At 40.4% G+C, this 27,983-nt stretch overlaps 1 protein-coding gene across 2 annotated transcripts; it reads right to left on the bottom strand.

The window, feature by feature from the left end:
* cables1 (Cdk5 and Abl enzyme substrate 1) lies at positions 1-27,983 on the bottom strand. 2 transcript variants are annotated; one of them, XM_083525133.1, is made up of 10 exons: positions 27,003-27,982; positions 17,263-17,334; positions 16,637-16,729; positions 14,128-14,205; positions 8,527-8,635; positions 7,359-7,512; positions 6,316-6,419; positions 2,866-2,972; positions 2,557-2,764; positions 1-1,875 (listed from the first exon to the last, which is right to left on the bottom strand). In XM_083525133.1, the coding sequence occupies exons 1-10, from the start codon at positions 27,527-27,529 to the stop codon at positions 1,735-1,737; spliced, it is 1,593 nt and encodes a 530-aa protein (XP_083381259.1). In that variant the 5' UTR covers positions 27,530-27,982; the 3' UTR covers positions 1-1,734. The 2 variants fall into 2 exon arrangements, with proteins under 2 accessions (XP_083381259.1, XP_083381260.1); XM_083525134.1 differs by lacking the exon at positions 14,128-14,205 and having other exon boundaries at positions 27,003-27,983.

Below are 27,983 nucleotides of genomic sequence, written 5' to 3'. Positions count from 1 at the left end.
TATGATTCATCCTCCGTATTTTAATTAACAAGCAAAGCATCATATTTACACGAGTGTTTTTTTTTTTAACAATCATTTTCATTTGATTATAGAAATACTTCTCTCTTTTTATTGGGAATTTTGCTACCGTGTTTAATGCACCGTATTTCCTGGAATATAAGACGCTCTTAAAAAAAAAAGTGTATTATGTATTAAAAAAAAAAAAATGTTTGTCCCGTTAGTGTTGCAGTACTTCAGCTCTATATGTTTTCCTGAGGCTGGTTATTCGGTATATATTTAAAAAAAAAACAAAAAAAACGAAGTTTATTAATTGCTCGATCGATTTTCAGAGCCCACCTTTTGCGTGAGCTGCTGAACATTTGTTTGTCCAACGCTACAGGATCGACTTCCCCCTTCTTTAATTAGCTTAGAGATGACGATGGATTCTCACAGCCGTTTCACCAACAGGTTTGGGGAAGAATCTCACGAGGTGGTAAAATAGGAAATATAAAATGTTTTTCTTTAAAAAAAAAAAAAAACAACAAAAAAAAAAAAAACGGGTGAATGATTATAAATGAATTAACACTCGCAGGAATTCGGCTGCTTTGTTTTTTAAATGTCATGCGAATATAATGATATTGGAGGCGTAATCTTGTGTCCCGTATACCCTAAAATTGTAAATGTACACATTTAAAAAATGTATTTAAAAAAAACAACCAAAAAAAAAAAAACAATCCAGTAAATATTGTGACTCCTTTTTCACCCTCCGTCGTTCAACAAAAGTCTGAAAAATGTGTTCAAATCACACACGCAAAAAAAAAAACAAAAAAAAACAATTCTGATCAATCATCTGGTCTATAAGGATTCAAGCATAACGATTAAAAAGGAACGAGTAAAAGATGGTAGAAAATGTTTTTTTCCTGGTCCAGTGCAAGTTAGCTTTCATAATGGGACCCCCGTGTTAATACTGCGTAGGTCTTCGATACACAGCGCTGGAGTGACGGGAAAAAAGAAAAACACATCGCCGTTGGTTTTTCATTCGCAGCACGAACCTTCTGTATACGTCTTCCCTCCTCGAGCGTAGCACTAGAAACGTGCCGAGAGTCCACTCTAACATAGAGCAAGGGGACAGTGACCGCAATGGCGGCTCGTCACACCACCACCACCTCCTCCACTACGTCATAAAAACAAACAAACAAACAAACAGGAGACGGATAAAAGAGTAACAGGAGCGTGATGAAGGGTCGTGTCGTCTGCCGCTGTTTCCTGCACAGGAACTGGTTATGGTTAAACATGCTTAGAGTGCTGCTTAGAAGGAATTTCACAGAAAACCTACAGATGAAACGAGCGCCCTTTGACCTCCTGGAAACCCGCCCTCCCCGAAAAAGTGCACTTTTTGTAGAAAAGAAAAAAAAAACGTACGAGGTCCTTCTGAGCGAAAAGAAAAGAAAACAGTCGTCGCCATCTTTAAAACGTTTGTCCATTCACAGGTTGATTTTAAGGCTATAAACAGCACGAGACATGCAGCGGCTTCACTTTCGGATCGGGGCCGAGAAGTGAGAAGAAAACAGCGAGAGATCCACTGATGAAGCCAAACCAAACAAGTCTATTAAAACCTGCGCAGGCAAACGAATTTCCACAAACTTTGGCTGAAATGTGTTATTTTTCCTCCCTTCATGGATGAGTGCATAGAGCTTCTCTAGGGTTCAGAGAGAGAGAGTAATGAGCGCGTCGTTCCCCGATGAAGAGCTGCTGCTAGGAGTTCTGCAGGAGGCGTCTGTAATGGGGCATGACTTCGTGCTCCGGGAGGTGAAGGTTGAACTCCAGAGCCACCAGCACGGGGAACTCGAAGGCGATCAGCTCACGCCGGTTCACCCGAAACCTCTCCTCCAGTTTCTGCAGAGCAAAAACACCATCAGCTTATTTATTATAGAGCAGGCCTCCAGGGCTGAGCGTCATCATGAACATCATGAACGTGAAGATGTGAAGATGAATAATGTGTGAGATTTGATACGTAGATACGAGTGAGAATTTTCTTCTTCAAATTTCATCATGAGAAACATTTTCTTCAGTACATTTAAATGCGTAATATGACTTTTTACTCCAATACTTTTCAGAGACACCTGCGATTCCTCGCTACTCTGAAGCGAGAACTCGAAGAGCGTTAAATGAGAAACTGTGACGACGGCACGAGGGTAATCCCACGGCTCCTGCATTACTTATTCTCTCTCCGAAATCAGTGCTTTAACTTTTTCCCCTCAATTATAAATGTATATAGACACGAGATTATGTGTTTCTCGAACGTCTCATTCCACATGTAGTCCTAATTTGCTGTTATAATTCCCTCCACACAGGGTGTTAGTAAAGTGAGGTCGTGATGAAGGTGAGGTGAGGAGGTTTGGGGTGCAGTGGGGGAATCCCCAACTTTTGCAGACACTAGAGAATCATGTTGAATCATGATTCGTGATTCATTCGGATTATAAACGAATCGTTGAAATAGAAGGAACCTCACTCTCAGCCTCGCCGTGACCGCGGCAGACGCCGGACCCCTCGGGGCTGAAATCCGAGCGCACTTACGTCGATCAGGAGCTTGACCTCGTGCTTTTTGAGGTCTCCACCGATCTTGGCTGCCAGGAGGACGCAGGCTCCGGCGCAGAGTTTGCGGTTCTGTTTGTTGAGCTTCCCCTGCAACACCAGCTTCTCGAAATACACAAAGGCCATGGCTACGGTGGGCTCCTCAAAGCCGCACTCGTCCTGAGCCAGCTTCCGGATCTCTCGCTTCAGACTGCGGCACACAAACAGACAACCGTCAGCGCACACACACACACACACACACACACACACTCGCCTCATACGCCCACTACACCACCACACGTTTGGCTTTACCTCCTGATTTTGCTCAGCGTCAGGCGAATGTGAGGGAACTTCTCCTTAAACGTCTCGTTCATGTCCTTCTTCAGATCCGAGGGCTTGACGTACTCGATAACCGTCGTCTGCACGTGGAAGCAGAGGAGTGTTAGAGTAATGTTAGTCTTTATCCACACATTCTCACTGCCTTTTCAAATCATTCATTCATTCATTTTCTCCAACAGCTGCGCGCCAATAACACGCCACGGTTTATCATGGTTTCTATGGCAACGACTAACTCTGACTTCACTTGTACATACACCGATTCTCCAATTGTTGTTTTTTCACTGTTTTTCCATCCATTAATCCATTCTTCCTTTTAGTGTCTGTGTATCTATCAACCTATCTATTTGTTCTTTTCCTTTCTCTCTATCTGTCCATCCATCCTTTGTGTGCATCTGTGTATCTATTAACTTATTCATTTGTTATTCATCCATCCATCCATCCATCCATCCATCCATCCATCCATCCTTTATTTCTGTCTATCTTCCTATCCATCCATCCCATCTGTGCATCAACCCATCAATGTTTTTTTTTCCTATCTTTCCATCATCCATCCATCCATCCCATCTGTGTATCTATCAACTTATTCATTTGTTCCATATCTATCTATCTATCTATCTATCTATCTATCTATCTATCTATCTATCTATCTATCTATCTATCTATCTATCTATCTATCTATCTATCTATCTATGTTCTCCCTCTCTCTCTGAAAATATATATTATTGAAATGCAGTATATTATTTGCACACACACACACACACACACACACACACACACACACACACACACACACACACACACACACAAGCTTTGTGCTTTATCTCAGTTGCTGTTGTTCAGGACGGAGGAACCGAGCAGTAATTTCTCCTTAGAGACAAAAACCCCTGCTTTCCATTTAACGCTCTCAAACGCTCAATGGCTCGAGATTTCGGAGCACGACTTTTCCTTTTTTCTATTTATTTTCTTTTAAAATATCTGCTCAGCGAAGACGCCGCTGGTGTTACACCAGATTCTTTGACCATCGTATTTTGTGGCTCAAGAGGGCGCTATTGCTAAAACGCAGCTTAAAATTGATCATCCGTAGAAGTTTGCTACGCAAACAGCGTAAATTCAAACATCAGCGGCCACAGTTTATGAAACGTTGGCTGCGAGAACGCGCCTGGCGCCGTGCACGTTTCCTCGAAAGCGCTTGGAGAACAGTCTGCTGTGGAGAAACAGATGGATGTGCCAATTGAATTGTTCAGAAAAGAGTCATTTAGAGTACTTAACAAAACAAAGCTATTTAAATGCTTATAAATACACATGTAAAATAAATTATATATATGTATTAAATAATATAAATATATAAATATGTATTTTTTATATATATAAATATATATATATAAAAATAGACTATATATATATTATTATTTTTTTTTTTATTAATACTCTCTAAAAAAATTCTTCTATTCAACACTTTATTCCTGAATAACAATATTTCAAAAGTTTTCTAAATTCCTTTATTTGGAATAACAATAATAACCGTATATATTTTATATACGAAGAAACATTTTCTCAACAGAAAACACTACGACTTAATCAGCAATAGTAGGAAGCAGAAAAGAGGGCAAGGCACCAAAAAAATAAATAAATAAAGACTTTTTTTTTGGTTGAAGCACAAGTGCACTATTCATCACAAAAAACAAAACCACAGCCAGAGCGGGGAAATGAACCCTTTTATGTAAACACAATAAAGAAAGTCGCTTCCGCTGGAACACGAAGCCTTATAACATGCAGCGCTGCGAGAGGGAAAGATGATGAATTCCAGAGTCAGAGAAATCTGACCGTAGTTGTAGTCGCTCGTATGCATCAATTTTCTCATCAAAAACTCATTAAGCTCATGTAAGAGTTAAATATAAATATAAATATAATTTTTAAGAAATGAATAGACTGAGACTATAAATTTACATTTTAAATGAATAAGTTTGGTAAAAGAAAAAAAAAATCTCAAGGAAGAACCCTTGAGTGAAACCGGACTCAACGGCATCTTCAAAATTCCATCCCGGAGCACCAGGTGGTCTTTTATTCTTTTCCTTCCTCAACAATTAAACCTGCACGAGGACTTTCTGTGCCGTTTTGTGTAACCTGAGCCCACAGGCCCGAGACGCCCGAGTGCAAAGACCTGGAGAAACATTCGCTCCGGGCAAATATGTAGAGCTGATGCATCACGTATGATCAAATTAGAAATGAGGTGTAGCACTTTTACAGAGAAAAGATCTCGACCTTACGCTTTATGACTTCAATTATATATATATATATTTATACACACACACATACATAATTGAAAAGGAAAGAACATTTTGTCCTCAAAGACGTGTTAGAAGCAGGAAAAATGGGCGAGTGTAAGGATTTGAGCGAGTTTGACAAATTGGGACGTCTAGACGTCTGGGGCAGAGCGTCTCCAAAACTGCAGCTCTTATGGGATGTTCCTGGTCTGCAGTTGTCAGGATCTATTAAAAAGTGCTCCAAGGAAGGAACAGTGGTGAACCGGTGACAAGGTCGTGAGCGGTCGAAGTTCATTGATGCACGTGTAGAATTGAAGGCTGGTCCGAGTCAGAAAAAGGGGGACCAACACAATATTAAGCAGGTGGTCATAATGTTATGCTTGGTCAGTGTTTATATCTCCATCCTTATTTCCAGGATACCACATGATGTCCTGATGCCTTATGTCAGAGACTCTTCAGCTGCTCATGATGATGGCTTCAGATGAATATCCTAAAGTACACTAAATGTCAGAAGTATTGGAACACCGGACTGTTCCAGCCACATGTGCTTATTTCCCAATCTGTTACCACAAACTTGGAGGAACACAATTGTACAGGATGTTATTGTGCTTAAACTAGGAGACCCAAACCAGTTCCAGCATGACAATGCCCCTGTGCACAAAGCCAGCTCCATGAAGATCTGCTTCACATGGGTTGCTGAGGAAGATCTCCTGCAATAGAGCTCTCAACCCTACTGAACCCCTTTGGGATGAATGTGAACGCTGACAGCACCCCAGACCTCCTCACCTTCTCACCTACATCAGTACCTGACTTTACTAACACCCCTGTGGCTGAATGAACACAAATCTCCACAAAATCTTGTGGAACATCTTCCCAGAAGAATGGAAGTTATTATAAGACCAGACCAGTGCCAGCCAGATGAGGATGGGTTCATTTTTGAGTCAGGTTCCTCTCAAGGTTTCTTCAGGAAGATTTTCCCTCACCACCAGCATCTGGCTCTTTCATTAGGGCCAAAACATTTAGGGACTAATTTCTAATGTTAAAATTTACTAAACAGCTGCTTTTGCATTAAAGTTGTGTGAAGTTTCACAGCAGGACAGTGTGAGAACGTGAGTGTAGGTTTGTGTTATAGTGTATAAAAAAAAAAACACAAACTCACCATGTAGGAAGGAAATATGAGCACGCGTTTATGTTTTCCACATGGCCACTGAGGGTCGTCCAGAAGGTTGGGGTCATACTCCCTGATCTCTAAAACTTCGTTCCCTGCGGATCAGGACAGAGAGCAAATAAACATCAGGAAAATGTCCAGGAATATATACAAACATCTTCAACACGTTCTTCAACACGTTCCAGATTTCTATGAATGTGAATTTGATCGCTTGAACAGGGATGGATGGAGGGATGGAGGGATGATTTTATTAATAGAAATGTTTATTTTTTTTATTCCCAACAGGGTGTTACAGGGTGTCCCAAGAATCTCCATGCATAAGGAAAATTACCCTTTTAAAAATTAAGCTTTCTTTTTGTCCAAAAACTTTTTTTTCAGTGTTCATTTGACAAAACAAGAAGGTACTGAAGTCCTTCTCATGACAAGATCCAAAATCTCTGTTCTAGAGCGGGGGTCCCAAAAATATGGCCCCACATTTGGAATGGCCCTCTGAACAATGGCAGAAAAATATTTAGGAAATTACATTTTAAATGTTTTCATATCATATCAGTATTTGATAACAGTTGACTTACAAACAGAAATTTCCTGTAGTAACAGAGATCGAGGCACAGATAGTTGGTTGCTGGAACTATCAGCAAAAATCCATACAGATAGTTTTTCCGGTGTCCGGTCCGCTGCCATTACAAGAGCGGCCTCTAAAGGCGAATCATGGGCGGCACGTGCTGTATTTATGTATTAATTATACTTTTTTTTACATTTATAAATTAATAGATTTAAATTCATGATAAAATCACATTTTATCACATATTACATATTAATACTGGTATACTCTTGCCCATGTAATTTGGTGTTACACACTAACCCAGACCCGCCCCCCCACCATTAAATATGTTCAAATTATCTGGCCCTCAGAGAAAAAAGTTTGGGGACCCCTGCGTAACCAAAAGTGCTGAATGAACCTGGACCAGTTCACCAGCATTGATGAGCTGGCAAAAAAAGGTGGGAAAAGGGAGGATCTGGCAACACGCACGCACCCGTATCTAGGCTGCTCTGGTGGCTGTTGGCGCGTGCCAGGATGAGGCTCCGATGGCTGGCATTACGAGACTGAGAGAAAGACGAAGTGGAATCGATGGTGTTGCGGCGACCGAGGACATTCGTGGGGTAGAGGAACTGCATGTAGGACACAGTCTGTGGGGACATGGAAGGCAAAAAAGGCATCAATGTCACTATGGAAACTGTGTGTGTGTGTGTGTGTGTGTGTGTGTGTGTGTGTGTGTGCTTAAAAATAGAGTGCATACAACCTACAAGTTTTCCATTTTGTTTAAACATGCAGGACACCTGACTGTTGCAGCCGTTCGTGCTTCTTCCCCAAAGTCTTACCACAAAGCTGAAGGCACACAATTGTACAGGAGGTCTTTGGATTCTGTAGAATAAAATTTTCCCATCACTTGAACTAGGAGACCCAAACCTGTTCCAGCATGACATGCACAAAGCCAGCTCCAGGAAGATCTGCTTTACATTGGTTATAGGTGAGTAAAGGATCTGGAGTGACCTCACCTACATCAGTACCAGACCTTACTTGTAGCTGAACGAGCACAAATCCAACACGCTCCAAAATCGAGTGTAACATCTTCCCAGAAGAGTATAGAGTATATGCAATATATTTTCGCGGAAAAGGATTTTTCTACTGAAATAATAATACACTAAACCAAATCATAAATATTCGTATTTAATAAACTAAGACTATTCAACTGCACTGTATATGTATGTGTTCAGGTTTGCAGGATCATGGTATATATGGATGTTTAATTAAACAGGGAGGGGAGTGGTGGCTCCAGCGGTTAAGGCGCTGGGTTGCCGATCGGAAGGTCTGGGGTTCAAGCCCCGGTATCGCCAAGCTGCCACTCTTGGGCCCTTGAGCAAGGCCTTTAACCCTCTATGCTTCGGGGGTCCCTTACGAGGGAAATATCAAGGTCCGTGACGTCGGAGTGACGTGGGGCCGCCTTCCCGTGGGCTCACCACCTGCAGGAGGGACCGTAAGGGACGGTGCTGTGAGGATTGGGCAGCAGTTGAAGGCGGGGGCCTGCTTAGACTGCTGCCCCCGCGACCCGAATTACGGATAAGCGGGAGAAAATGAATGAATAATTAAACAGGGGGAATGGAATCAGGCGAGCACACGGCAGCACTGATCCTCAGCCTCACCTTGCCGTCAGCGCCGAGCTCCACACCCTCCAGCCCGATCACCATCTCTTTGGCGCTGACGCCGCCTGAGGGGTGACGCTGACGCCCGCTCTCCATCTTCACTCCGTCTCTGTCGGGGTGATACACACACACACACACACACACACACACACAATTCTCATCATGCTGATTATTTGTTATTTCTTACACGATACGCTTCGAACTAACGCTTCAATTTCTTTATTTTATTAATTATGCAAATTATAATCGGTATAAATATTATTATTTAAAAAAATATATATATAATTTTTAATTTAGAGAAGTAAAGAAATTAATCAATAAAATTAATAATTATGACAGCATTTTTAAAATCACACATGTAAATACTTTGGCTAATTATGTATTAATTATGCAGATAAAACCATAATCGCTTATTTCACACCATACAAAAGTAGATTACTGTAATTTTGTCAGTTGAACCTGAAAGTGCTTATTTAAATATTTACTCATTAACATGTGGATTAAAAGCTGCATATGAACAGTATAATTAGTAATTTCATTAATTTAATAAAATTATATTAGCAATTTTATATATGATTATTATTATGCTTTTATAATTATATTGGTAGCAATTAATATTCTTATTATTATTATTGTCAATCTCTTCTAATTATTAACAATATTATTTATTTATAATTATTATTATTGCTGATTATTTTTATTTTATTAATTTATTATTATCTGTAGCAATTGTATTCTTCTTCTTATTGTAGATTGTGAATAAAAACAATTGAAGGGGAACCGATTAATTTACTAGTTCACAAGTGTTTGTGTTCACGAGCGCGGCAGGAGCGAGTTGAGTCTGATTTACCGCTGTGTTACATTTCACACCTCGGTGACAGAATTCATGCATTTCCTTAAATATGAACAGATCTTGGGGGGAAAACCCTGGATATCACCGCACTCGAGATAAAAAAAACTGTATATAAATCAGACCTGTATAAATCTGGCTCTGTGGGGGCAAAAAATAATAAATTAATTAATAAATAAAAAAATGCTGAAAAAAAAAAAAACATGCTTGTATGGTGCAAGAGGAAGTTGTGCTTTAGTTTCTAACAGTCAGCGTGTCATCAGACTGACGCAAGAAGCAGAGGCTGAGCTGGAACCATAAGGTGTATGCAACAAAATCAGACTGGTTGGAATGTAAAAAAAAAAAAAAACGATCCACTATAAGCAACTCCACGATATAAAGTTTTTTACCATTTATAAAAGCAATTTACGTATTTTATTCACATACAAAGTTAACGACACTTAGATGTTGCGGAGCTCAGAAAAGTCCCAACTCCACCTTTTTGAGGTCTAATTATACATTTTTGTTCCTTAAAAATACAGTTGAAAATGTGCTTCCTATGTTATTTTTTCATGCAAAATTGTTGTATAACATACAGTATGAAAGTGACTCTCGTTTCTCATCAGGTAGAAAACTAATTCGACATGGCTGAACGGCTTTGCTAGGCTCACCAAACATTGTGTACATTTTATAAGGCCGAACTGTTTTTTGATCTATGGAGTGATTAAAAAAAAAAAATTGCCACCAAGCATCCAAAGAAAAGCAACACAGCTGCTCGAAAGCTGTTAAAAAAAACAAACAAAAAAAACCAGATGTATTTGCTGGAAGCTTAGACAGCGACGTAGCGAGACAAGATAGCGAGAAAACAAGTGCTATACACTTCCTATCCAAAATGAAAAACAGGACCGTGTGTGCTCCGTGTCTGATGTAACCGATCTGGATACAACCATCAGGGTCTCTGGAGAGCGGACCAATACTTCGGTCAACTCCCTGTGCCAAAATCAATCAGACGAACAGGAGGGAGCAGAACGGATTACTACAGCACAAGCCAAACAGCTACAGCTTCCAGATCCAATGTGTGTGTGTGTGTTGGGGAGTATACAAGTGTGTGTTTAATGCCAGTCATTGTTGTCATGACAATGCACTCGGTTGTCAGCATTTTTGGACATTTTAGACACATTAAGAAAGCATCATGTGAGGAGTGTTTCAGACGCACCAGATCGAACTGAGCAAGGAAACGAGCTTCGGTTGGCATCGCCTTTAAAAACACCCTTTCCGATTGATCTTACATCATTCATCATTTTCTGTAGGACGGTACCTCGGTTGCCAGGGTGTTATTTTTAAACTGACATTTTTAGCAGCTACCACATGAAGTCAGGATCGAAGCTCTGTTGCCTTCAGTATTAATATATCAGACAGTTGTGGATGAAGTAGTGGTTGAGTTACAGTACAGATAAAATCGGACTCCATTAAAAGTAAAATTGCTTCCTTTAAACCTTCACTTAAGTAAAAGTACAAAATTATTTGCCTTTATATGTACTTAAGTATCCAAAGTACGGGTGGAACGTCGGTGTATGAGATTAATTTGTTCCTGAAAACCGCTCGTGTTCCCCTATGCTCGTACTCTGACAAATATTTATACTAGTAAAACCGCTTGTACACCGATTTCCTCGTACATCAAGGCATTCGTACACTGGGGTTCCACTGTACTATGATTTATTCATTCATTCATTCATTTTCTCCTGCTTATCCGTAATTCGGGTCGCGGGGGTAGCAGTCTAAGCAGGCCCCCGCCTCCGACTGCCGCCCAATCCTCATAGCACCGTCCCTTACGGTCCCTCCTGCAGGTGGTGAGCCCACGGGAAGGTACTATGATTTATTACGGCTAAAATGTTCCTATTATCATTTTTATCACAAGACTTTTTACTTTATCAACTCAGTTAATGTGAAAAGACTTAAATGTGACTCAATCTATGAATCGAATGATATTAGTCACTTATGATATTTATATTACAATTATCATGAACCCAAAACCTTCTTTTTAACTAAATAAAAATTCAATCGTGTAAATTTGGTTCCAAGTGTTGTGGTGAGTTTGAGTCTGGAGTTTCTTCATCGTTTATTCCTCTCTAAATGTTCTGCTTGCTGTTGAACTGATGCTGAACTGTATGTTGGTGATCAAAACGAGTTCAAAACAGAGCGTGCGCTCGACCCTGATTGGTGGATTGCTGCGTGTTTGGCCGGTTACGTTTTTATCCTCATAAATAAAAAGGAACGTCTGATTTACGCAAAATGTAGTTCAGTAAAAAGTAGATGTTTGACTCTGAAATGTAGAAGTAAAAAAAAAAAAAGTCAGGTGCAGATATGTGAAAAAGACACTTAATTACAGTAACACAGTAATACATTTACTTCATTACAGTCCACCACTGAATTCAGCTTTAAGGTTATCTGTAGGCGACTCTGCTCCTAAACAAGGACAAAAGAAACATTTAGAAGATATACGAATTTGAAATGTACCATTTCACCAAACCAAAATGTATTTTGATGGCATGGAAAAGTAGAGAAGATGTTTCCAGACTCCCTCACACCCACATGGAGGTTAACGGTTTGGGGTTGTTTGGAGCAGGGAAGGTTGGAGAATACTGAAAGGAATAGTGAACCAACATTGCTACCACAAGCTAACATCTCCTCTAACTTCTCTCTTGTTCTGTGCCTTACATAAGTTCTTCTGTTAGAGCCAAAAATGTCTGTCCACAGAACTTTCTCGCTGTCATTCACTGTCCAATTCCTGTGTTGATGCATAGAAACAAAAGTAAAAAGTGACTCTCAAAAACGTGAAAAAACTTGGTTTTCCATACTTTTTCGCCAGCTTGACTACACTTACTGTGGCATGTCTTCAGTATTATGCTAAACTGTTGATCGGCGTTTTTTATTCCCCCCCCAACCAATAATCATTAACATGCTCGCTTTATTCTCAAGGTCATAACCCAGTCGTGAGACAATAATAACTCTGTGAGCTCATATGCCTCGAAGCTGCTATTGTTTAAATAGGAGGGAAAAAAAATCTCGCAGTCTGGAGTCTGCGCCAAGGTTTTGCCCGAGGTGGATTAACAACTCAATCGGTATTAGATTTGTTTTAAAAAGAAAAAAGAAAAAAAGCATATAAAACTGTTTGCATTGTAAGTTGTGAATGATGCCAGCTGTGACCACGACGCTGTGTTTCGCGTCAATAAGCGTTGCTCGCACTGCAGCAGCAAAATAAATAAACAAATGAATAAATAAAAAATAAAAAATGTATGAATGCGACTAAAATATTCATAAATAAACAGGTCTAAGCAGCAAAGTGAAGCAGCAGAATAAGAGCTTCATCGTTTAGTCATAAGCTTCCGTTTTGAACTTTTCAACCATGTTAGCGTTAGACGTGATGAACAAAGCGTGTGTTTTCCACGTAATCATGCAGGAAAGTAAAAATAAACAGAGGAAAAGCAGAACAGAGGAAATGAGTGTTGGGAAAAAAAAATCTAATGGGAATTTTGCCTAAACAATTATGCAAAAGCCTGAGAATTAGACATTGCTAGCTACAGGAGTTCTCCAAAATACACAAATGCTAATGTTTAGCGTGAAGGTTCTTTAAAAACCACTTTCAGATACGGGCACGTACCACAAAAACATCATGTACTAACGTAGGACAAAGATTTATTTATTTCCTTTCCTTAAAAACAGTAATGCTACATCCTTATTGAAATAATATATATTGACTTGACTTGCTAGCAATCTTCAAACAAGTCGCCAGATTGCTAATTTTCTGGATTCTTCCTCACAGCTCTCTTTTTTTTTTTTTTTACTCTATTTAACTTTATTTATGGTTCAGAAAAATTTAGCTAGTAATCAAAACTTATTACTTTTTATCTGCATTGACCTTGTAGCTGTAAAGCACTAAAGTTGGACAAAATATGGGTTTTCATTTTTGTTCCAGAAATTAAGACAAAAAATAAATAAATAAATAAATTCAGACTTGAGTGAAAAAAATTTACTCCTTGGTTGGAAGAATCCTACCAAAAAAAACCAAATTCACATTCACATTGGTGTGAATATTTCTCCAAAAACACATACCGAACAGGGTCATGTACTACAATCTGACAATGTTTTCAGTAAACAGCCAGCTAGCAATGCATCATGCTCCAATAACTTACGCTAGCAGCCTTTATACAAAAAATTTCTTGGACATTTCCTGGACCCCCCCCAAAAATCTGACTTGTTTCCTCACAAAAAAAATGATTAAAAAAGAGAAAAAAAAAAAAAAAAAAACTTTCATAGGAGTTTTACTTAAACAATTAAGCAAGAGTGTGAAAATTAGCCACATTGCTAGCTTCAACAGTTCTGTATATAACAATGAAATTGTTTTGCGTGAAGATTTTTCAGTAGAGTAAAAGTCAGTAAACTTTTGTAGCTAATTGCTACATGTTGATTGCATTAAGATATGGTTGCTAGTCTATGCGCCAGATTGCTAATTTTCTGGATTTTTCCCTCACAGAAATGCGCTGAGGAGAAGAATTTGAATTGCTCTAAATGTTTTGAAGGACATTTTGTTTAGGGTTAACCGGTCAGCTAATAATGCTACATGCTAGTTGCTTCATCTCCAAACAAGAAGAAAAACACAATTCATGTGTCAGTTTGTGAAGTCAAATTAGGAGCAAGTGCCGAAAATAAATGAAAAAAGCAGCGAGAAAGGCGTGATGAAGTAAAAGGTTTACATGCTGAAGAATACATACCCTGTTTGGCTACAATCTCGATAGGGCAGGACAGAAAATACACTATAGAAGGATCTTCTGCCACTGATAAGGACTATCCTATAAAGACAAAAAATAATAAATCAACTAATTCAGTGAACTATGCTGAGAAACAGATCAGAAAATGGAGCCATATATTAGAAATGTACACTACATGGACATTGGGACACCTGACATTTCCAGCCATATTTGGTTCTTCCCCAAACTGTTCCCACAAACTTGGAGGCACACAATCGTATAGAACATCTTTGGGTACTGCTTGAAATTTTCCCTTCACTCGAACTAGGAGAATTAAACGTGTTCCAGCATGACGATGCCCCTGTGCACAAAGCCACTCCACGAAGATCTGCTTTGCATGGGCTGGAAGTGTGTAGAAGATCTTGAGTGGCCTGCTATAGAGCCCAAACCCTATTTGGGATGAATGTGAACCCTGACAGCACCTACATCAGTACCTGACTTTACTAACACCTTTATGGTTGATTGAATCTCCACAAAATCTAGTGGAACATCTTCCCGGAAGAGTGGAGTTTATTATAACAACAAATGAAGACTAAATGTGGAATGGAATGTTCACAAACAAATCTTATAGTCAGGTGTCCAAAAACATTAGTCCATTTAGTGTATACAAGAATTGTGTGTGTTTGTGTGTGTGTGTGTGTGTGTGTGTGTGTGTGTGTTAAAATACTGAATTGTAAGATCAAATGGAAAAAAAAATAAAAAATCATGCATAAATTCTTGAGGAGAAAAATATCGACAACACGTGCAACAGCGTTTATAGTAAAGCCTGATGCTACACGTACATCACTGAAGTCATATCAAACCCGCTATCCAAAAATCTTTCCGAGAACGTTGGTAATGATGCCTCATAAACGTTTTATAAACTGACAAAGTGCTAGATTCTTATACAGTGAGAAGAAACAATGTTTTCAGACACGTTTGTGTTCTTTATTTTTAAGTGAAAGAATTGTAAATTGTCTAAATGATCACGTGTAGATGTTAGCCATGTTTCCGTGTCTCAGGTGAGATGTTCGAACAAAGATAATCATGTTGTTGCTTGTTGTTTGTTGTTCTCTGTGTAACTGTTGTTCCTGCTGCTTTCAGGTTATCCTGCGAGTCTTCTTAAGGGACCCCTATGATTCTGTATATTTTATCTTTCAAATATTATTTAATACTTTAGGCAAGTGATGGTGAAGGAGATGTTAAAGCTCCTCATGGTGAAGGTGGAAGGAAATCTTCAAGCTATTTGTGGTGAAGGCTGGACAGCTTCCTAAAGCTGTTCAGCATGAAGGTTTTACAGCTTTATAAAACTCTCTGTGGTGAAGGTTGGACAACTTATTAAAGCTCTTCATGGTGAGGGTGTAAAAGCTTCCTCAAGCTCTTCATGGCGAGGATGCAAAATCTCTCTGAAGCTCTTTATGAAAAAGGAGAAACAGCTTCTAAAAGAACTTCATGAAAGTGAAAGTGTTTCTTTAAGCGCTTCATGGCGAAGGTGGAAGATCTTTAAGCTATTCATGGTGAATGTTGAAGGACATCATAAAGCTCTCCATGATTAAAGGGAAGCAGCATCTTGAAGCTCTTTGCAGTGAAACCAGACAGTTTCTTAAAGCTCTTCATAGAGAAGGTAGAAGATCTTTTTAACACACTTTCGAAGTCAAGGTGGATGAGTCTGTTAAAGATGACCATGATTGTGTGATCCAAACATCCCAAAACCATTTTTTTTTTTATTTAATTTTATTTGGTTTTTAATGATGTGGCCAGATTAAATGTTTTTGCACCATTTACATCTGGAACATTTTTTAATATTTGTACTAAAAAAAAAATAAAAAACTCAAACATATATTTGTATATGTAAACACAAACAAGTGTCTGAATGCGTATTTCCTCTCACTTTTTACATTCTCAATGCAAACGAAATCAAAAACCTGCTATCATTTGTATTTGGCACTCGTTTGTAAATCGCACCACTGTCTTTCTCCTCATTTGCTATAAAGTTTTAATACACAAATCTCATACACAAACCTGGAGTGCAGCAAATCTACTGAAGGGAAAACGGTGAAAGAAAAGTCGGGAACCTAAACAGAATTTTAATTGTGTGACATCGTTATACTGGAATGGTAAAATTTTCTACGAAACAAACGCAGGCGTTTTTTTGCTATGTTCATTCCATGGATGATTACAGGATTTATTCCATCTAAAGCGAGTTGAGATACAGTACAGTTATGGATCAGACACCTGTGGTTCAACAGTCCTGAAATGTAAACTTGCACCATTTCTGATCCGCACCTTTAAACTGTGACCACTGATCAGTCACGTTACCCCTCGTTATTTAACTTCAACATAACATAAGCAAAGTATGAAGCTCTAAATCATATGGAAATGGAGAACCTCAAAGCCGGCTGCATGCCAGGAATTAGACTCTTGAGGATCCTAAATCCAGAAGTTTCAACATTCACAGGAACTTACTGAAAAGCTGTGTGGTGTGTGTATGTACCTTCCGTTGTGGATGTCGTGTTGCCTCATGTTCTTGATAAAGTGGACCTTCTTGAAGCTCTTTGGTCGAGGTGAACCTGATAAGGTCCGGCATCTGAGGGAAAAGGGAAAGAGTGTAGAAGCTTTAGTGTATAATGTTATCTGTCTCTTGTAGGAGGTTCAATTTCCTTCCGAGAATACGTACATGGACAAAAAGTATTGGGACACCCAGCTTTTTTTTTGTGATATGTGGTTCTCCTCCAAACTGTTACCCCAAAGTTGGAGGTAAATGGCTGCTGTAGCATGAAATTTTCCCTTTTCTTGAAAGACACTCCAAAATCTAGTGGAACATCTTCCCAGAATAGTGGGAGGTCATTAAACCAGCAAACTAAATGTGGAATTATGGTCAGGTGTCCACAATCTTTTGTGTATGTAGTTACACTGCACAGCCAAAACATTAGACAGAAAGCTGTTGATGTGTTTTGTGTAAATAGTCGCTTTAGATTAGCACGACAAAAATTAAATAAAGAATAATATAAATTATTGTTGATATCACCCTGATATAAGTATGATATATTGTCTAGTTCTACTTGTTGGAGCAGATAAAACAAAAGACAAAAAGTGTGTGTGCAGTGAAATTCTCCGTACCTGCGAAGAGGAGCGTTCTCCTCAATGTCTTCCAGAGTTTCGAGTGAGGAACGCTGGGAAATTAGCCTCCGCCTGAGAACAGCAAGACGAGTGTGTGAGCTTCCAAACACAGTTAGCGAGGTTCTGCACAAAGCTAATTGATCAGCCATTAAAATGTTTCTACACAGAGATTAAACCCGAATAAACCAGAATGGAAGATGTACTGTGACCCAGTGAATGTAAAACAGCATATATATTCAACACAAATGGAAGGAGTTCGTCTAATACAAAGTCAGTTTAACACAAATGGGAGGAGCCAGATTAACACAAGTGTAAGGGGTCTGTAAAAGCAAAAAGAGAAGGAGCCCATTTGACACAAATGGGAGGGAACACTAAAACAAATGTAAGGGGTGGAGCCAGTTTAACACAAATGGGAGGAGACAGTTTAACGTAAATATAAGAGGTCTGTTCGGCAAAAAGGGGAGGGGCCAATCTGACAAATTGAACAGGCCAATTGAACACAAAGGGAAGGAAGTCAGTCTAACACAAATATTAAAATGGGTATAATTACACAAATGGAAGGAGTCAGTCTAACAAAAATTAAAGGGGCTTTGTTTACCACAGGGGATTGTTTACCACAAATCAAAGGGGTCAGCTCAGCACAAAGGGGAGGAGACAGTTGACCACAAATAAAAGGAGTCAGTCTAACAAATTGAAGGGGTCTGTTCAGCAAAAGGGGGAGAAGCCAGTTTATCATTGCATTCCCAATGGAGGAAAATCACCACACACTCACGCAACAATCATTTCCTGATCATCTGACGAGTAAAAGGTTGATTAATAAGGCTTGAGAAAGAACAACTAAGAATCCTCCATCATTCAGCAACCGTGCGTATGAAACCATCACGATGCGCTCGTCACTTCCATAGAAACAGGATTCTATTTCTGTGGTAACCATCAGATCCCTGTCCACCTTCTGAAACATTACACAGTATATGGTAGGTGTTTCTGGAAGAGGAAGACTACAGCGTGATGTGAAGTATTATTCCGAAATCCATATGTGTCTGGCCCCATGTTTGGTGGTCTGGTGACCTCTTTATACAGGGACCGTTCTAACTTGTAAACTTTACTGCACTTAAGATCACTGATAAGCCTTTACGCAACACCCGTCTTTATATCCTCACATTTATCGTTCATCTCAGAGATGTCACGCTGGGAAACTTTCACTCTCCTGGAAGAGAAAGCAGGTTATGGTGCTCCTACTGGGACCATGCAGGTCCAAAAAACAAGCCTTCGAATGAAACCAAACGTGTGGTTAAAACTACATAAAAAAAGTTTTTACAAAAGCAAGGAGGGGAAAATCTATTCAGTTTATTCATCAGACCAAAACACAAGGAAACCATCGGCCCTTCGAATCGTCTCGAATTTTTCTAAACATTAAACAGGACTTTGTTCCGGCTCTTCCAGCAAGAATCGTTCTTTAGTTTAATAATAAACAGGTAAAACGTGTTTTGTGCAGCCGGGAGAAAACAATGGTTTGCAGCACCGATTGTGAACAACGTCTCCAGCTTAACATGGCTTCTCCCCATACACTGAGGTAACTAGCGGTCTAAGGACCCTGAGAATGCCACTGCCTTTAGGAGTCTTCTACTGAAGCTCCGAGAACATGACATTGAATAAGAATAGGCTTTATGACAAGGAGAAACGGTGCTTTCCAAAATGTAGAGACGTGAGTATCATTTATAAACAGCGACGTCTGATAAACACCACCGTGCTGAAGGTGTTGGTTAATTTCATACACACCGATCAGCCATAACATCATAACATCACTTTATAACATTATGAGTGGTAAAGTGAAGAACACCGATTATCTCTTCATCATGGCACCTGTTAGTGGGTGGATTTATTTATTAGGCAGCAAGTGAACATTTTGTCCTCAAAGTTGACGTGTAAGAAGCAGGAAAAATGGGCAAGCGTGGATTTAAGTTTGTTTGACAAATTGTGACGTCTAGACGTCTGGGTCAGAGCGTCTCCAAAACTGCAGCTCTTGTGGGATGTTCCTGGTCTGCAGTGGTTAGTGTCTATCAAAAGTGCTCCAAGGAAGGAACAGTGGTGAACCGGCGACAGGGTCACATGCGGCCGAAGGCTCTTTGATGCAGGTGAGGAGCGAAGGCTGGTCCGTGTGGTTCCGATCCGACAGACGAGCTCCTGTAGCTCAAACTGCTGAAGAAGTTCATGATGTTACTGCTCTGGAGTGTTTTAGCAGCAAAAGGGGACCAACACTATATTAGGAAGGTGGTCATAATCTTATGCCTAATCAGTGTAACTACAATCAACAGTCGCTACAGCTGTTTTTTGTTTTTTTTTACATTATTAGCGCTTTTTGAATACGTTAACATTCGCCATATGCACTATAACGACAAAAGTATTGGGACTTTTCCACCCATGTGTGGTTCCTCCCCAAACTGTTACCACAAACATGGAGGCACACACTTGTTTAGGATGATGCCCCTGTGCACAAATGCAACTCCATGGAGATCTGCTTTTGCATGGGTTGGAAGTGTTCAGAAGATCTTAAGTGGCCTGCTAGTGAGCTATAAACTCAAACCTAATAAACATGAACAAATGTGAATGCTGACTGCAGCCCAGGACTTCTAACCTCACCTACATCACTACCTGACTTTACTCACACCTTTGTCGCTCAATCAACACAAATCTCTACACTCAAATGCACTTAAAATCTAAAAACCCTGTATGACCAGACCAGTGGCAAAGATCAAGGTATATCTGTACAGAAAAGGTCTTTAAAGCGGATTTAAGTCCTTCAAGCTTTTGTAAAGATAACATTACGTAAGTACCATGCTCAGGTGATAGCACTAGAGGTGTTAAGGCATTGGATTTTTCACAAACTTTTATTCAATGCCTAAATCAATGAGACAAGTAGCTGCAACATTTAGACTCCACTCTTCTCATTCCCTGACACACACCACCACCACGAGTAGATCGGTCCTACACAAACATGCTCCCGAACGAGAGCTCGGCATTACTGCACAATGGAATTTCCTCGTTCGTCCTTTCTAATAAACACGGCGCCATTGTTCTGGAAATCCCGCAGGATGGAACGTCACGGAGTTCCTGAAAGCACTGAAAGCATTCGCAAGAACTATTTATAAAGATCTATACGTGGAGTGGGTTTTGTTTTTCGATCTGCTCTCGCTTTCGTGCTGCTGTATTTCACGAGGGTCAAACATGCTCATGGAATGTGGGTGATGTCAGGGAAATGTGCTACAAAAAAAAAAAAAAAAAAGAAAGAAAAAAACAAAGGCCCTGTCCCACTGCAGCGCTCGATTTAAGCGCAATGAAGCATGAAGGAATGCGGCAACGAGTGAACTGGTTTATGTCCCTGCCTGGACCTTGACACGCTGAATTACGCTCATACATTACTACTTCAGCTGCACTTTATTCTAAAGAACTATCATTATGGACATGTATTTTGTGGAGTTTTTTTTCTTCATACTTTTATGAAAATATTTATTTGAAGATAGAATAAATAAATATTTATATAAATATATTTTTATTCCATATCTAAACTGTTTTTCTATTTTATTTTATACAGTTTATATATTTTTTTTTAACCGGGAGCAATGAATTCTTCAATATTTTTATTCAAGAGTTTTTTTGTATTTATTTTATCATTTTTTTTATAAAAAAAAAAAAAAAAAGCAATTTCCATTCCATTTTTCCCAATATTGTTATTCCATTGTTACAGTTTATTTTCTTTATATTTATTTATTTATATATATATATATATATATATATATATATATATATATATATATATATATATATATATTTATATTTATATATATATATATATATATATATATATATATATATATATATATATATATATATATATATATAAATTTTATTTTATATTTTTATATTTTTATATATATTTTTATTTTATACATTTTTTTATTTATTATTTTCAAACCATAAAAGCTTATAATACAGCATATCACTTCCAAGGAGAAGGAAAAAAAATGTAATTTGTCTATGCCTCATCCTTCACTCGTCTCAGGTTCATCTATTAAAACACTTTTGACTGTATAAGCCCCGCCCCTCAACTCTGGCTTCAACAGTTATGGGATTTGATTCTCCAGCTTTCTGGTCCTCAACCTTAAATACAGAAGGGTTTATATTTCAATTCAAGTGTGTCGAATTTGCTCGTGAGTCAGTAAAACAAATTAGAATCCATTTGTAAGAAATAAAATCTGATGGTAGGCAAGTTTCCTCACATATCGCACTCTGATGACATCACAGAAACTGAAGAGTGGTTTTATTCGTAATAAAAGATAGGAATCAGGGGTTACAGTGTCCTAACTGATCCAAACCCAGGGACATACTAACCCCCTTCTTGCCTCTTTTATACTGGGATTAATCAAGCTCAATAATTCCCAATACTATGGTTCCCTGGTGGTCTAGTGGTTAGGATGCGGCGCTCTCGCCGACGTGGCCCGGGTTCGAGTCCCGGTCAGGGAACTAATTCCCAATACTGTAAATCATGGTTCATGTACACATTTCACACATAATGGAACCCTGGAGAGACGGAGAGAAAGGAGAAACCTCAGGTCATTCGAATCCCTGAGAAGATGGTATCCTGCGTTATCCTGTTCAAACTGCTCATATTTTACCCTACAATTAAAAATGAATCCTTGATATTTGATTCCTAAATTAATCTAAATTAGACTTCTTATTAGCATATTTGCAACATCAGGATGTCAACAAACATGAGAAAAGCTGTTGAACAGCTAAAGCACGGATCCTGAACGAGGTGAAGTTTGATCTCCAGGAAGGAGCCTGTATACACTATATTTCCAAAAGTATTGGGTCACCTGGTTAAAGTACAGTATGTGATTTCTGAGCATCGCATTCCACATTTAGTCCCAATTTGCTCTTATAATTCCCTTCACTCTTCTTGGAAGATGTTCAACTACATTTTGGAGTGTGTTTGTGGATACGTGTGTTCATCAGCCACAAGGGTGTTATGTAGGTGAGGAGACCTGGGGTGCAGTCAGCATTCCAATTCATTCCAAAGGTGTTCAGTAGGGATGAGTTCAGAGCTCTATAGCAGCAAGATCTTCCTCTCCAAAGCATGTAAACCAGATCTTCAAGGAGCTCACTTTGTGCACAAGGGCATTGCCATGCTGGAACAGGTTTTGGGTTTCCAAGTTCAAGTGAAAATTGTATTAGAGTGCATTTATAGACAATTGAGTGCCTCCAACTTTGGGGTAGCAGTTTGAAAAATAAGCACATATAGCAGGAAAGGTCAGGTGACCCAATACTTTTGGAAATATAGTGTGCGCAATCACGGAAAATGTATCAGCAGAGGGGGGCGTGGCCTCTGGGTCTGTGGAAGAGGTTTTCTGTGACGGTACAAAGCACGTGATATGAGGCATATGTTGCTCCAAACAGTGTAACTTAACAATGGAAAACATGATGCTAAACCTGATTTGGGATCTGATGCGAGATCTGGTTTGAGAAATGATTTGTGATCTGATATGGGACCTGCGATCTGATGTGGGATCTGGTTCTGATGTTGGATTGTTGGGATCTGGTTTGCGATCCAATTTGTGTGATCTGATGTGGCTTCTGATTTGGGATCTGATTTTGAATGTGATGTGGGATCCGGTTTGGGATCCAATTTAGGATCTGGTTTGGGATCTTACTCGGAGTAAAGTGCAATTTGAACAACCCTTTCAGCCAAATGTATTCGCCGTAATCCATCCCTGAAGAACATCCCATTCCAGATATAATCCAGATGTAGTCAGGTCTTAATAATAACCTTCATTTATTTGGAAAGGAAAAGTATTCGAAAAAATTCAGTAAATATTTCTAGGTCACTTTTATGAAAATAGAAGCAGCGTTGATTCACTCTCTCGAGTTTCATGTCTCTCGCTGAAGCATGTGTTCAGACTTCGCTCGGATGTTCTGAATCTGATGTCAGCATTCGCACAGACTTGTTAAATCCATGGAAGCAGAAGTGCCCCAAATACCGAGAAACTCTCAGGATTCAACTTTTCCCCTCAAGCCGTGTTTCACGCGGATTATTACAAAGTAATAGAAAATAATTGATAAATTATTAATACCGATTTTAAAAAGAACGTGAAATAAAACAAGCACTTTGAGTCTTTTCGAATTTTGGACTAAACTCTACATATCGGCTTTCATGTTTCAGCCTGATTAAATCCAATAAATCCTCATTTGATGCGCCTGCCTGAACAAAGTCTGGGCAGTGTTGGGTTTTTGGCAGATCTTCATCGCCGTCTTCTGCAGCTACAAACATCACGTTTATTAAGCTTTTAGACTGCATGAAAGTGTAGCACTAATTGTAGGGCGTGGCTCGGGGTGGATCTGGACAGGGCAGATAGCGGTGAGTTACACAACGCCGAGTGGTGAAGGGTGAAGGGTTGTGCTGTGCTCAGTAGCTGCAAAACCACTGACGCAGAGACGAACCTCAGCTGACCTGAACACAGCCACAGATATTAAAGCCTGAAGCGTGCTTTCGTGTGTGTGTATGTGTGTGTGTGTGTGTGTGTGTGTGTGTGTGTGTGTCAGACCCTTAAACGTCTTCAAACACACAGTGACTCGTTTGCTGAGTGTTTCCTTTACAAAGCCATTCTTGGCAGCCAGGCTGAAAGCTGTGGTGAAGAGTGGCAGGGCGGGCAGCAGGAGGGAGTCTGGGAGAGGAAGTGGAGGTTGGAAAGAAGGTAGAAAAGGAAGGAGGGAGGGGTATAAAGGAGGGAGAATAAAAACTGGGCATTGGGCCCTTCCTTACAGCCAGGAGCCTGTGGTTGTTTTCACCAGCTGCTCCTGTGTGTGTGAAATAAAGTAAGAGGGTTAGTGTGTGTGTGTGTGTGTGTGTGTGTGTGTGTGTTTGTTAGGGCATGTTTTAGGATCATAATGAGGACCGAAATCTAACCATCTTACTGTCAATCTTATAAGAATGTATTGCTAAACCAGAAATACATAGAATAATGGACAAATTGATAATCAAACAAATCCAACTAAAAAAGAGCCAATTTTGGTCACTGAGTTCATGAGGATCGACCTGTAGCAATAATGAGCTGCTTTAAATCTTAGTAGAAGGTCTTCATAAGTTAGAGGTCCTCATAAGGACAGACAAACAATTAGTGTGTATCTGAATGAGTTAATGGGAGTCTAGCAGAGCTGATGAGAGTGCGTGTGTGTGTGTGTGTGTGTGTGTGTGTGTGTGTGTGTGTGTGTGTGTGTGTGTGTGTGTGTGTGTGTAAAAAGCAAAAGGGCTTGTGTGTGTGTTTGCTGGGCATGTTCTAATATTATAATGAGAACCAAAAATCTAACCATCTTACTGTAAATCTAATGAGAACATTTATCTGGTCCCCAGGGATTTTGTAAACCAAAAATAAATAAACAAACAATAAACAAACAAATAAATATGTACAACTAGAAGAAGCCTAATTTATGTTACTGAGTTCATGAGGATCAATTTGTAGCACTAACGAGCTGCTTTAAATCTCTGGAGAAGGTCCTTATAAGTTAGAGGTCCTCATAAGGACCGAAAACAAGTTTGAATCTAAATGAGTTTGTGGGAGTCCAGCAAAGCTGAAATGTGTGTGTGTGTGTGTGTGTGTGTGTGTGTGTGTGTGTGTGTGTGTGTGTGTGTGTGTGTGTGTGTGTGTGCATGAATGTTAAACGGAGGAATGTGGGAGCCTCAATCAACAGTGCAAATTAAAAAACACATCAAGTCCCCAAGCTCTGCTGTCTAATCGACCTGACCTTGTGTTAATTAAATTTCTACCCCCAAGGAATTTCCTTAAGTCTCCAATAAAAACACGAAGGATTCATTCGAATCTGGAGAGAACACAATACAATATCTCACGGTAAAACCACAATAACACACAATTACATCTGGAACCGTTTAGGACTGAACGGATGACTATCGCGTGTGTTACTATTTTCTGAGCAGTTGTTCCGGGTTATTATTTTGTAGTTCCAGGCGTGATTGGCTTGCGGGAATAAAAACAGTCGCACAAACGCGTTTTCCGCTGCGACAGCAACGTACGTCACTGTACTGAGGAAACATTTCTGATTTGTATTTATTAGGTACAACATGACATACGTACAAATTTGTTTTATTATTTCAGGAACCTCCACGAACGAAGGGTTAGTTAATGTTCAGAAACTTTAACTAACATGACCTTCGTGGAGGTTCCTGAAAAATTTTTTTGTATATAAACAGGTAAAGCTGACTGCAGGAAAACGGACTTACGGCTACAGAAAAACATCTAACAACATCACGGACTTCCTGGAGCTGTTTGGAAGCTCGAGTGAAAAAATCGATTAGACTATAGTACTATAGCTGATATTTTTCAAAGCTGATATGCATCTAAAGCATGTTGGTGATCACATGATTCCCTCACCACCTTCCTCCATCATTTTAGTCTCATGAATCTTAATGCCCCGCTGGCAAACCGGTAGCCTGCCTGTGAACAGTGTTCCAGCTGGGGACTCAGAGATAAGCTCAAACACCCTGACTTCCTTACACACACACACACACACACACACACACACACACACACACACACACACACACGCTATAGTGCTGAAGAACTGCTAATTTAGCAAAGCATGCACTCTTTGAATGAGGAACAGCCTGAAGAAATAGTTAAAGGAGTCTCCAGTGTCAGCACTTTTGCCACAAACACTGATCTGGAAAGACGTTTGTGGACACCTCACCATAACATTGGTATGTGCTTTTGGAACATCCCATTCCACATGTAGTTCCTATTTGCTAATTATAATAAGCTCCACTCTTCTGGGAAGATGTTCCACTAGATTTTAGAATATGCTTGTGGAGATTTGTGCTCAGTCAGACATCAGATGTAGGTGAGGTGAGGTAAGGAGGACTGGGGTGTGTGTGGTCAGCGTTCCAATTAATACCAAAGGTGTTTTGTAGGGTTTGAGGTCTATAGCAGGCCACTCAAGATCTTCCATCCTTTGTAAAGAAGATCTTCATGGAGCTGGCTTTGTGCGCTGGGGTATTGTCATGCTGGAACAGGTTTGGGTCTCCTAGTTCAATTCATAGTTCAAGAACCAGACATGGCTGGAAAAGTCAGGTGTCCAAATACTTTTCTGCGTACAGTGGATCTGCGAACGTGGTGCTCGTTCGTTGCCGGAACATGAGATAGCTATCGGATGTAGTTGGGGCAGAGACTCAAGTAAGCGGCGTATGAGGTGACGAGTGCGATGGTGGTGAAGGTATTGATGGTGGTTTCAGCATGAAAGTTTGATGAGAACCTACATACCAGGAGGTAACAGAGCCCGGCAGGCTCAGAGCACTAAAGCGCCACTGCATCTTTCACCTAGAGAGGTTTCAAATCCTACTACTTAACAGGAAAGTTGCATTGTGGGTAAAATGGGCAAGTGTTTATGAATCAAGGAGGAATTTCTAAAGAAAACAGGAGAATCTGAACAGCCAATGAGAGCGGCGGGGCTAGAGCCACCATAATAAGAAGTAGAGTAAATATATTGGCATGCGTAACTAATAAAAAAAAATATATATATATAAACACGTGAACATCTTGGTCGGAGCATTGACATGTTTGCAAACCGCGCACGTGTCAACATTGTTACGTCATAAAACGCTGTTTTGCAGTGTACGCGGGCACGTGTCAGCATTATTACGTCATAAAACGAGGTCGATGAGCCGATTGGTGTACCTGGACTTGTGCAGGTCGAAAGCGGAGGTGCTGATGTGTCCTCCAACACCTCCTCCTCCTCCTACCTCGGGGCAGCACGGACTCTGCTGCCTGCAGCACGCGGAGGGCGGAAGTCCCTGAGTGAACGTGTGCAGGCGGCCGCGCGCGGTGGTGGCCGCGGAGGAGAAAGGCGAGCCGAAGACCTGCGCGTGGTAGAGGTGCGCGTCCGCGGGAGGGCTCGCGCCGACGACGAAGCTGGCGCGCCTGCTCGAAACCCGTGCCTCGTCATCCTCCTCCTCTTCTTCTTCATCCTCTTCTTCCTCCTCCTCTTCTTCTTCTTCCTCGGCTGCGGTGACCGGGCTGCGTGTCGTCCTCGCCTCCAGGGAGCCGTCCTCCTCCCCGAGTGAGAGCGAATCCCCGCGCACGGGCCTCCCGTCCAAAGAAATGTTGCTGAGGAACGAAAGCGCCGCCTGCCTCCTGCGGGGGTCCGCGGCGCGCCTCCGCGCGGGCTCCGTCCCCGAGCGCTTCGTTAGCGGCGCGGCCGCCATGGCGCAGCCGCAGCTCCCGGTCCTCCACACGGGCCGCCGCGGGATGGATAGGGCGGGGAGGGGGGAACGGGAGAGGACGCGCAGTAACGCCGCGCTTTCAGCACAACCGCGTCATGGCGTGGAGGAAACCAGAAAGTAAGGGATGAGGGAGAGAGAGAGAGAACTCGGTGCTGTTGTGTTTTGATTTAACCACTAGAGCGACACTCGTGCGTGTGCGCGCGTGTGCGCGGAGGGAGACAAAGTGAGGGTCACGTGCGCGCCGCAGGAACACGAAATGGACCAATCAGATTGAAGGAAATCATACCTCATTCTCTCCACCTCTTTGTTTTGGCTCCTCCCCCCCTTCGAGTTTCACCAAAAACAATATGAATGCGTATAAAATATATAATTTATTTATTATCTAAATATATTTATTACATATTAGTGGTATTATTATTATTATTATTATTATTAT

This window comes from Silurus aristotelis (assembly GCF_946808225.1).
Source record: "Silurus aristotelis genome assembly, chromosome: 22".
Classification (NCBI taxonomy): domain Eukaryota; kingdom Metazoa; phylum Chordata; class Actinopteri; order Siluriformes; family Siluridae; genus Silurus; species Silurus aristotelis.
The sequence above is the reverse complement of the archived record's forward strand: the minus strand, read 5'-3'. Positions and strand labels throughout refer to the sequence as shown.

What these genes read in the sequence shown, in the direction of transcription:
- cables1 (XM_083525133.1), bottom strand. Translation starts at nt 27,529, where the DNA reads ATGGCGGCCGCGCCGCTAACGAAGCGCTCGGGGACGGAGCCCGCGCGG. An exon ending in CACGACATCCACAACGGAAG is followed by an intron (nt 14,206 to 16,636) that starts GTACATACACAC and finishes TTGTCTTTATAG; the next exon opens with GATAGTCCTTATCAGTGGCA. An exon ending in AGGTCAAGCTCCTGATCGAC is followed by an intron (nt 1,876 to 2,556) that starts GTAAGTGCGCTC and finishes TTTGCTCTGCAG; the next exon opens with AAACTGGAGGAGAGGTTTCG.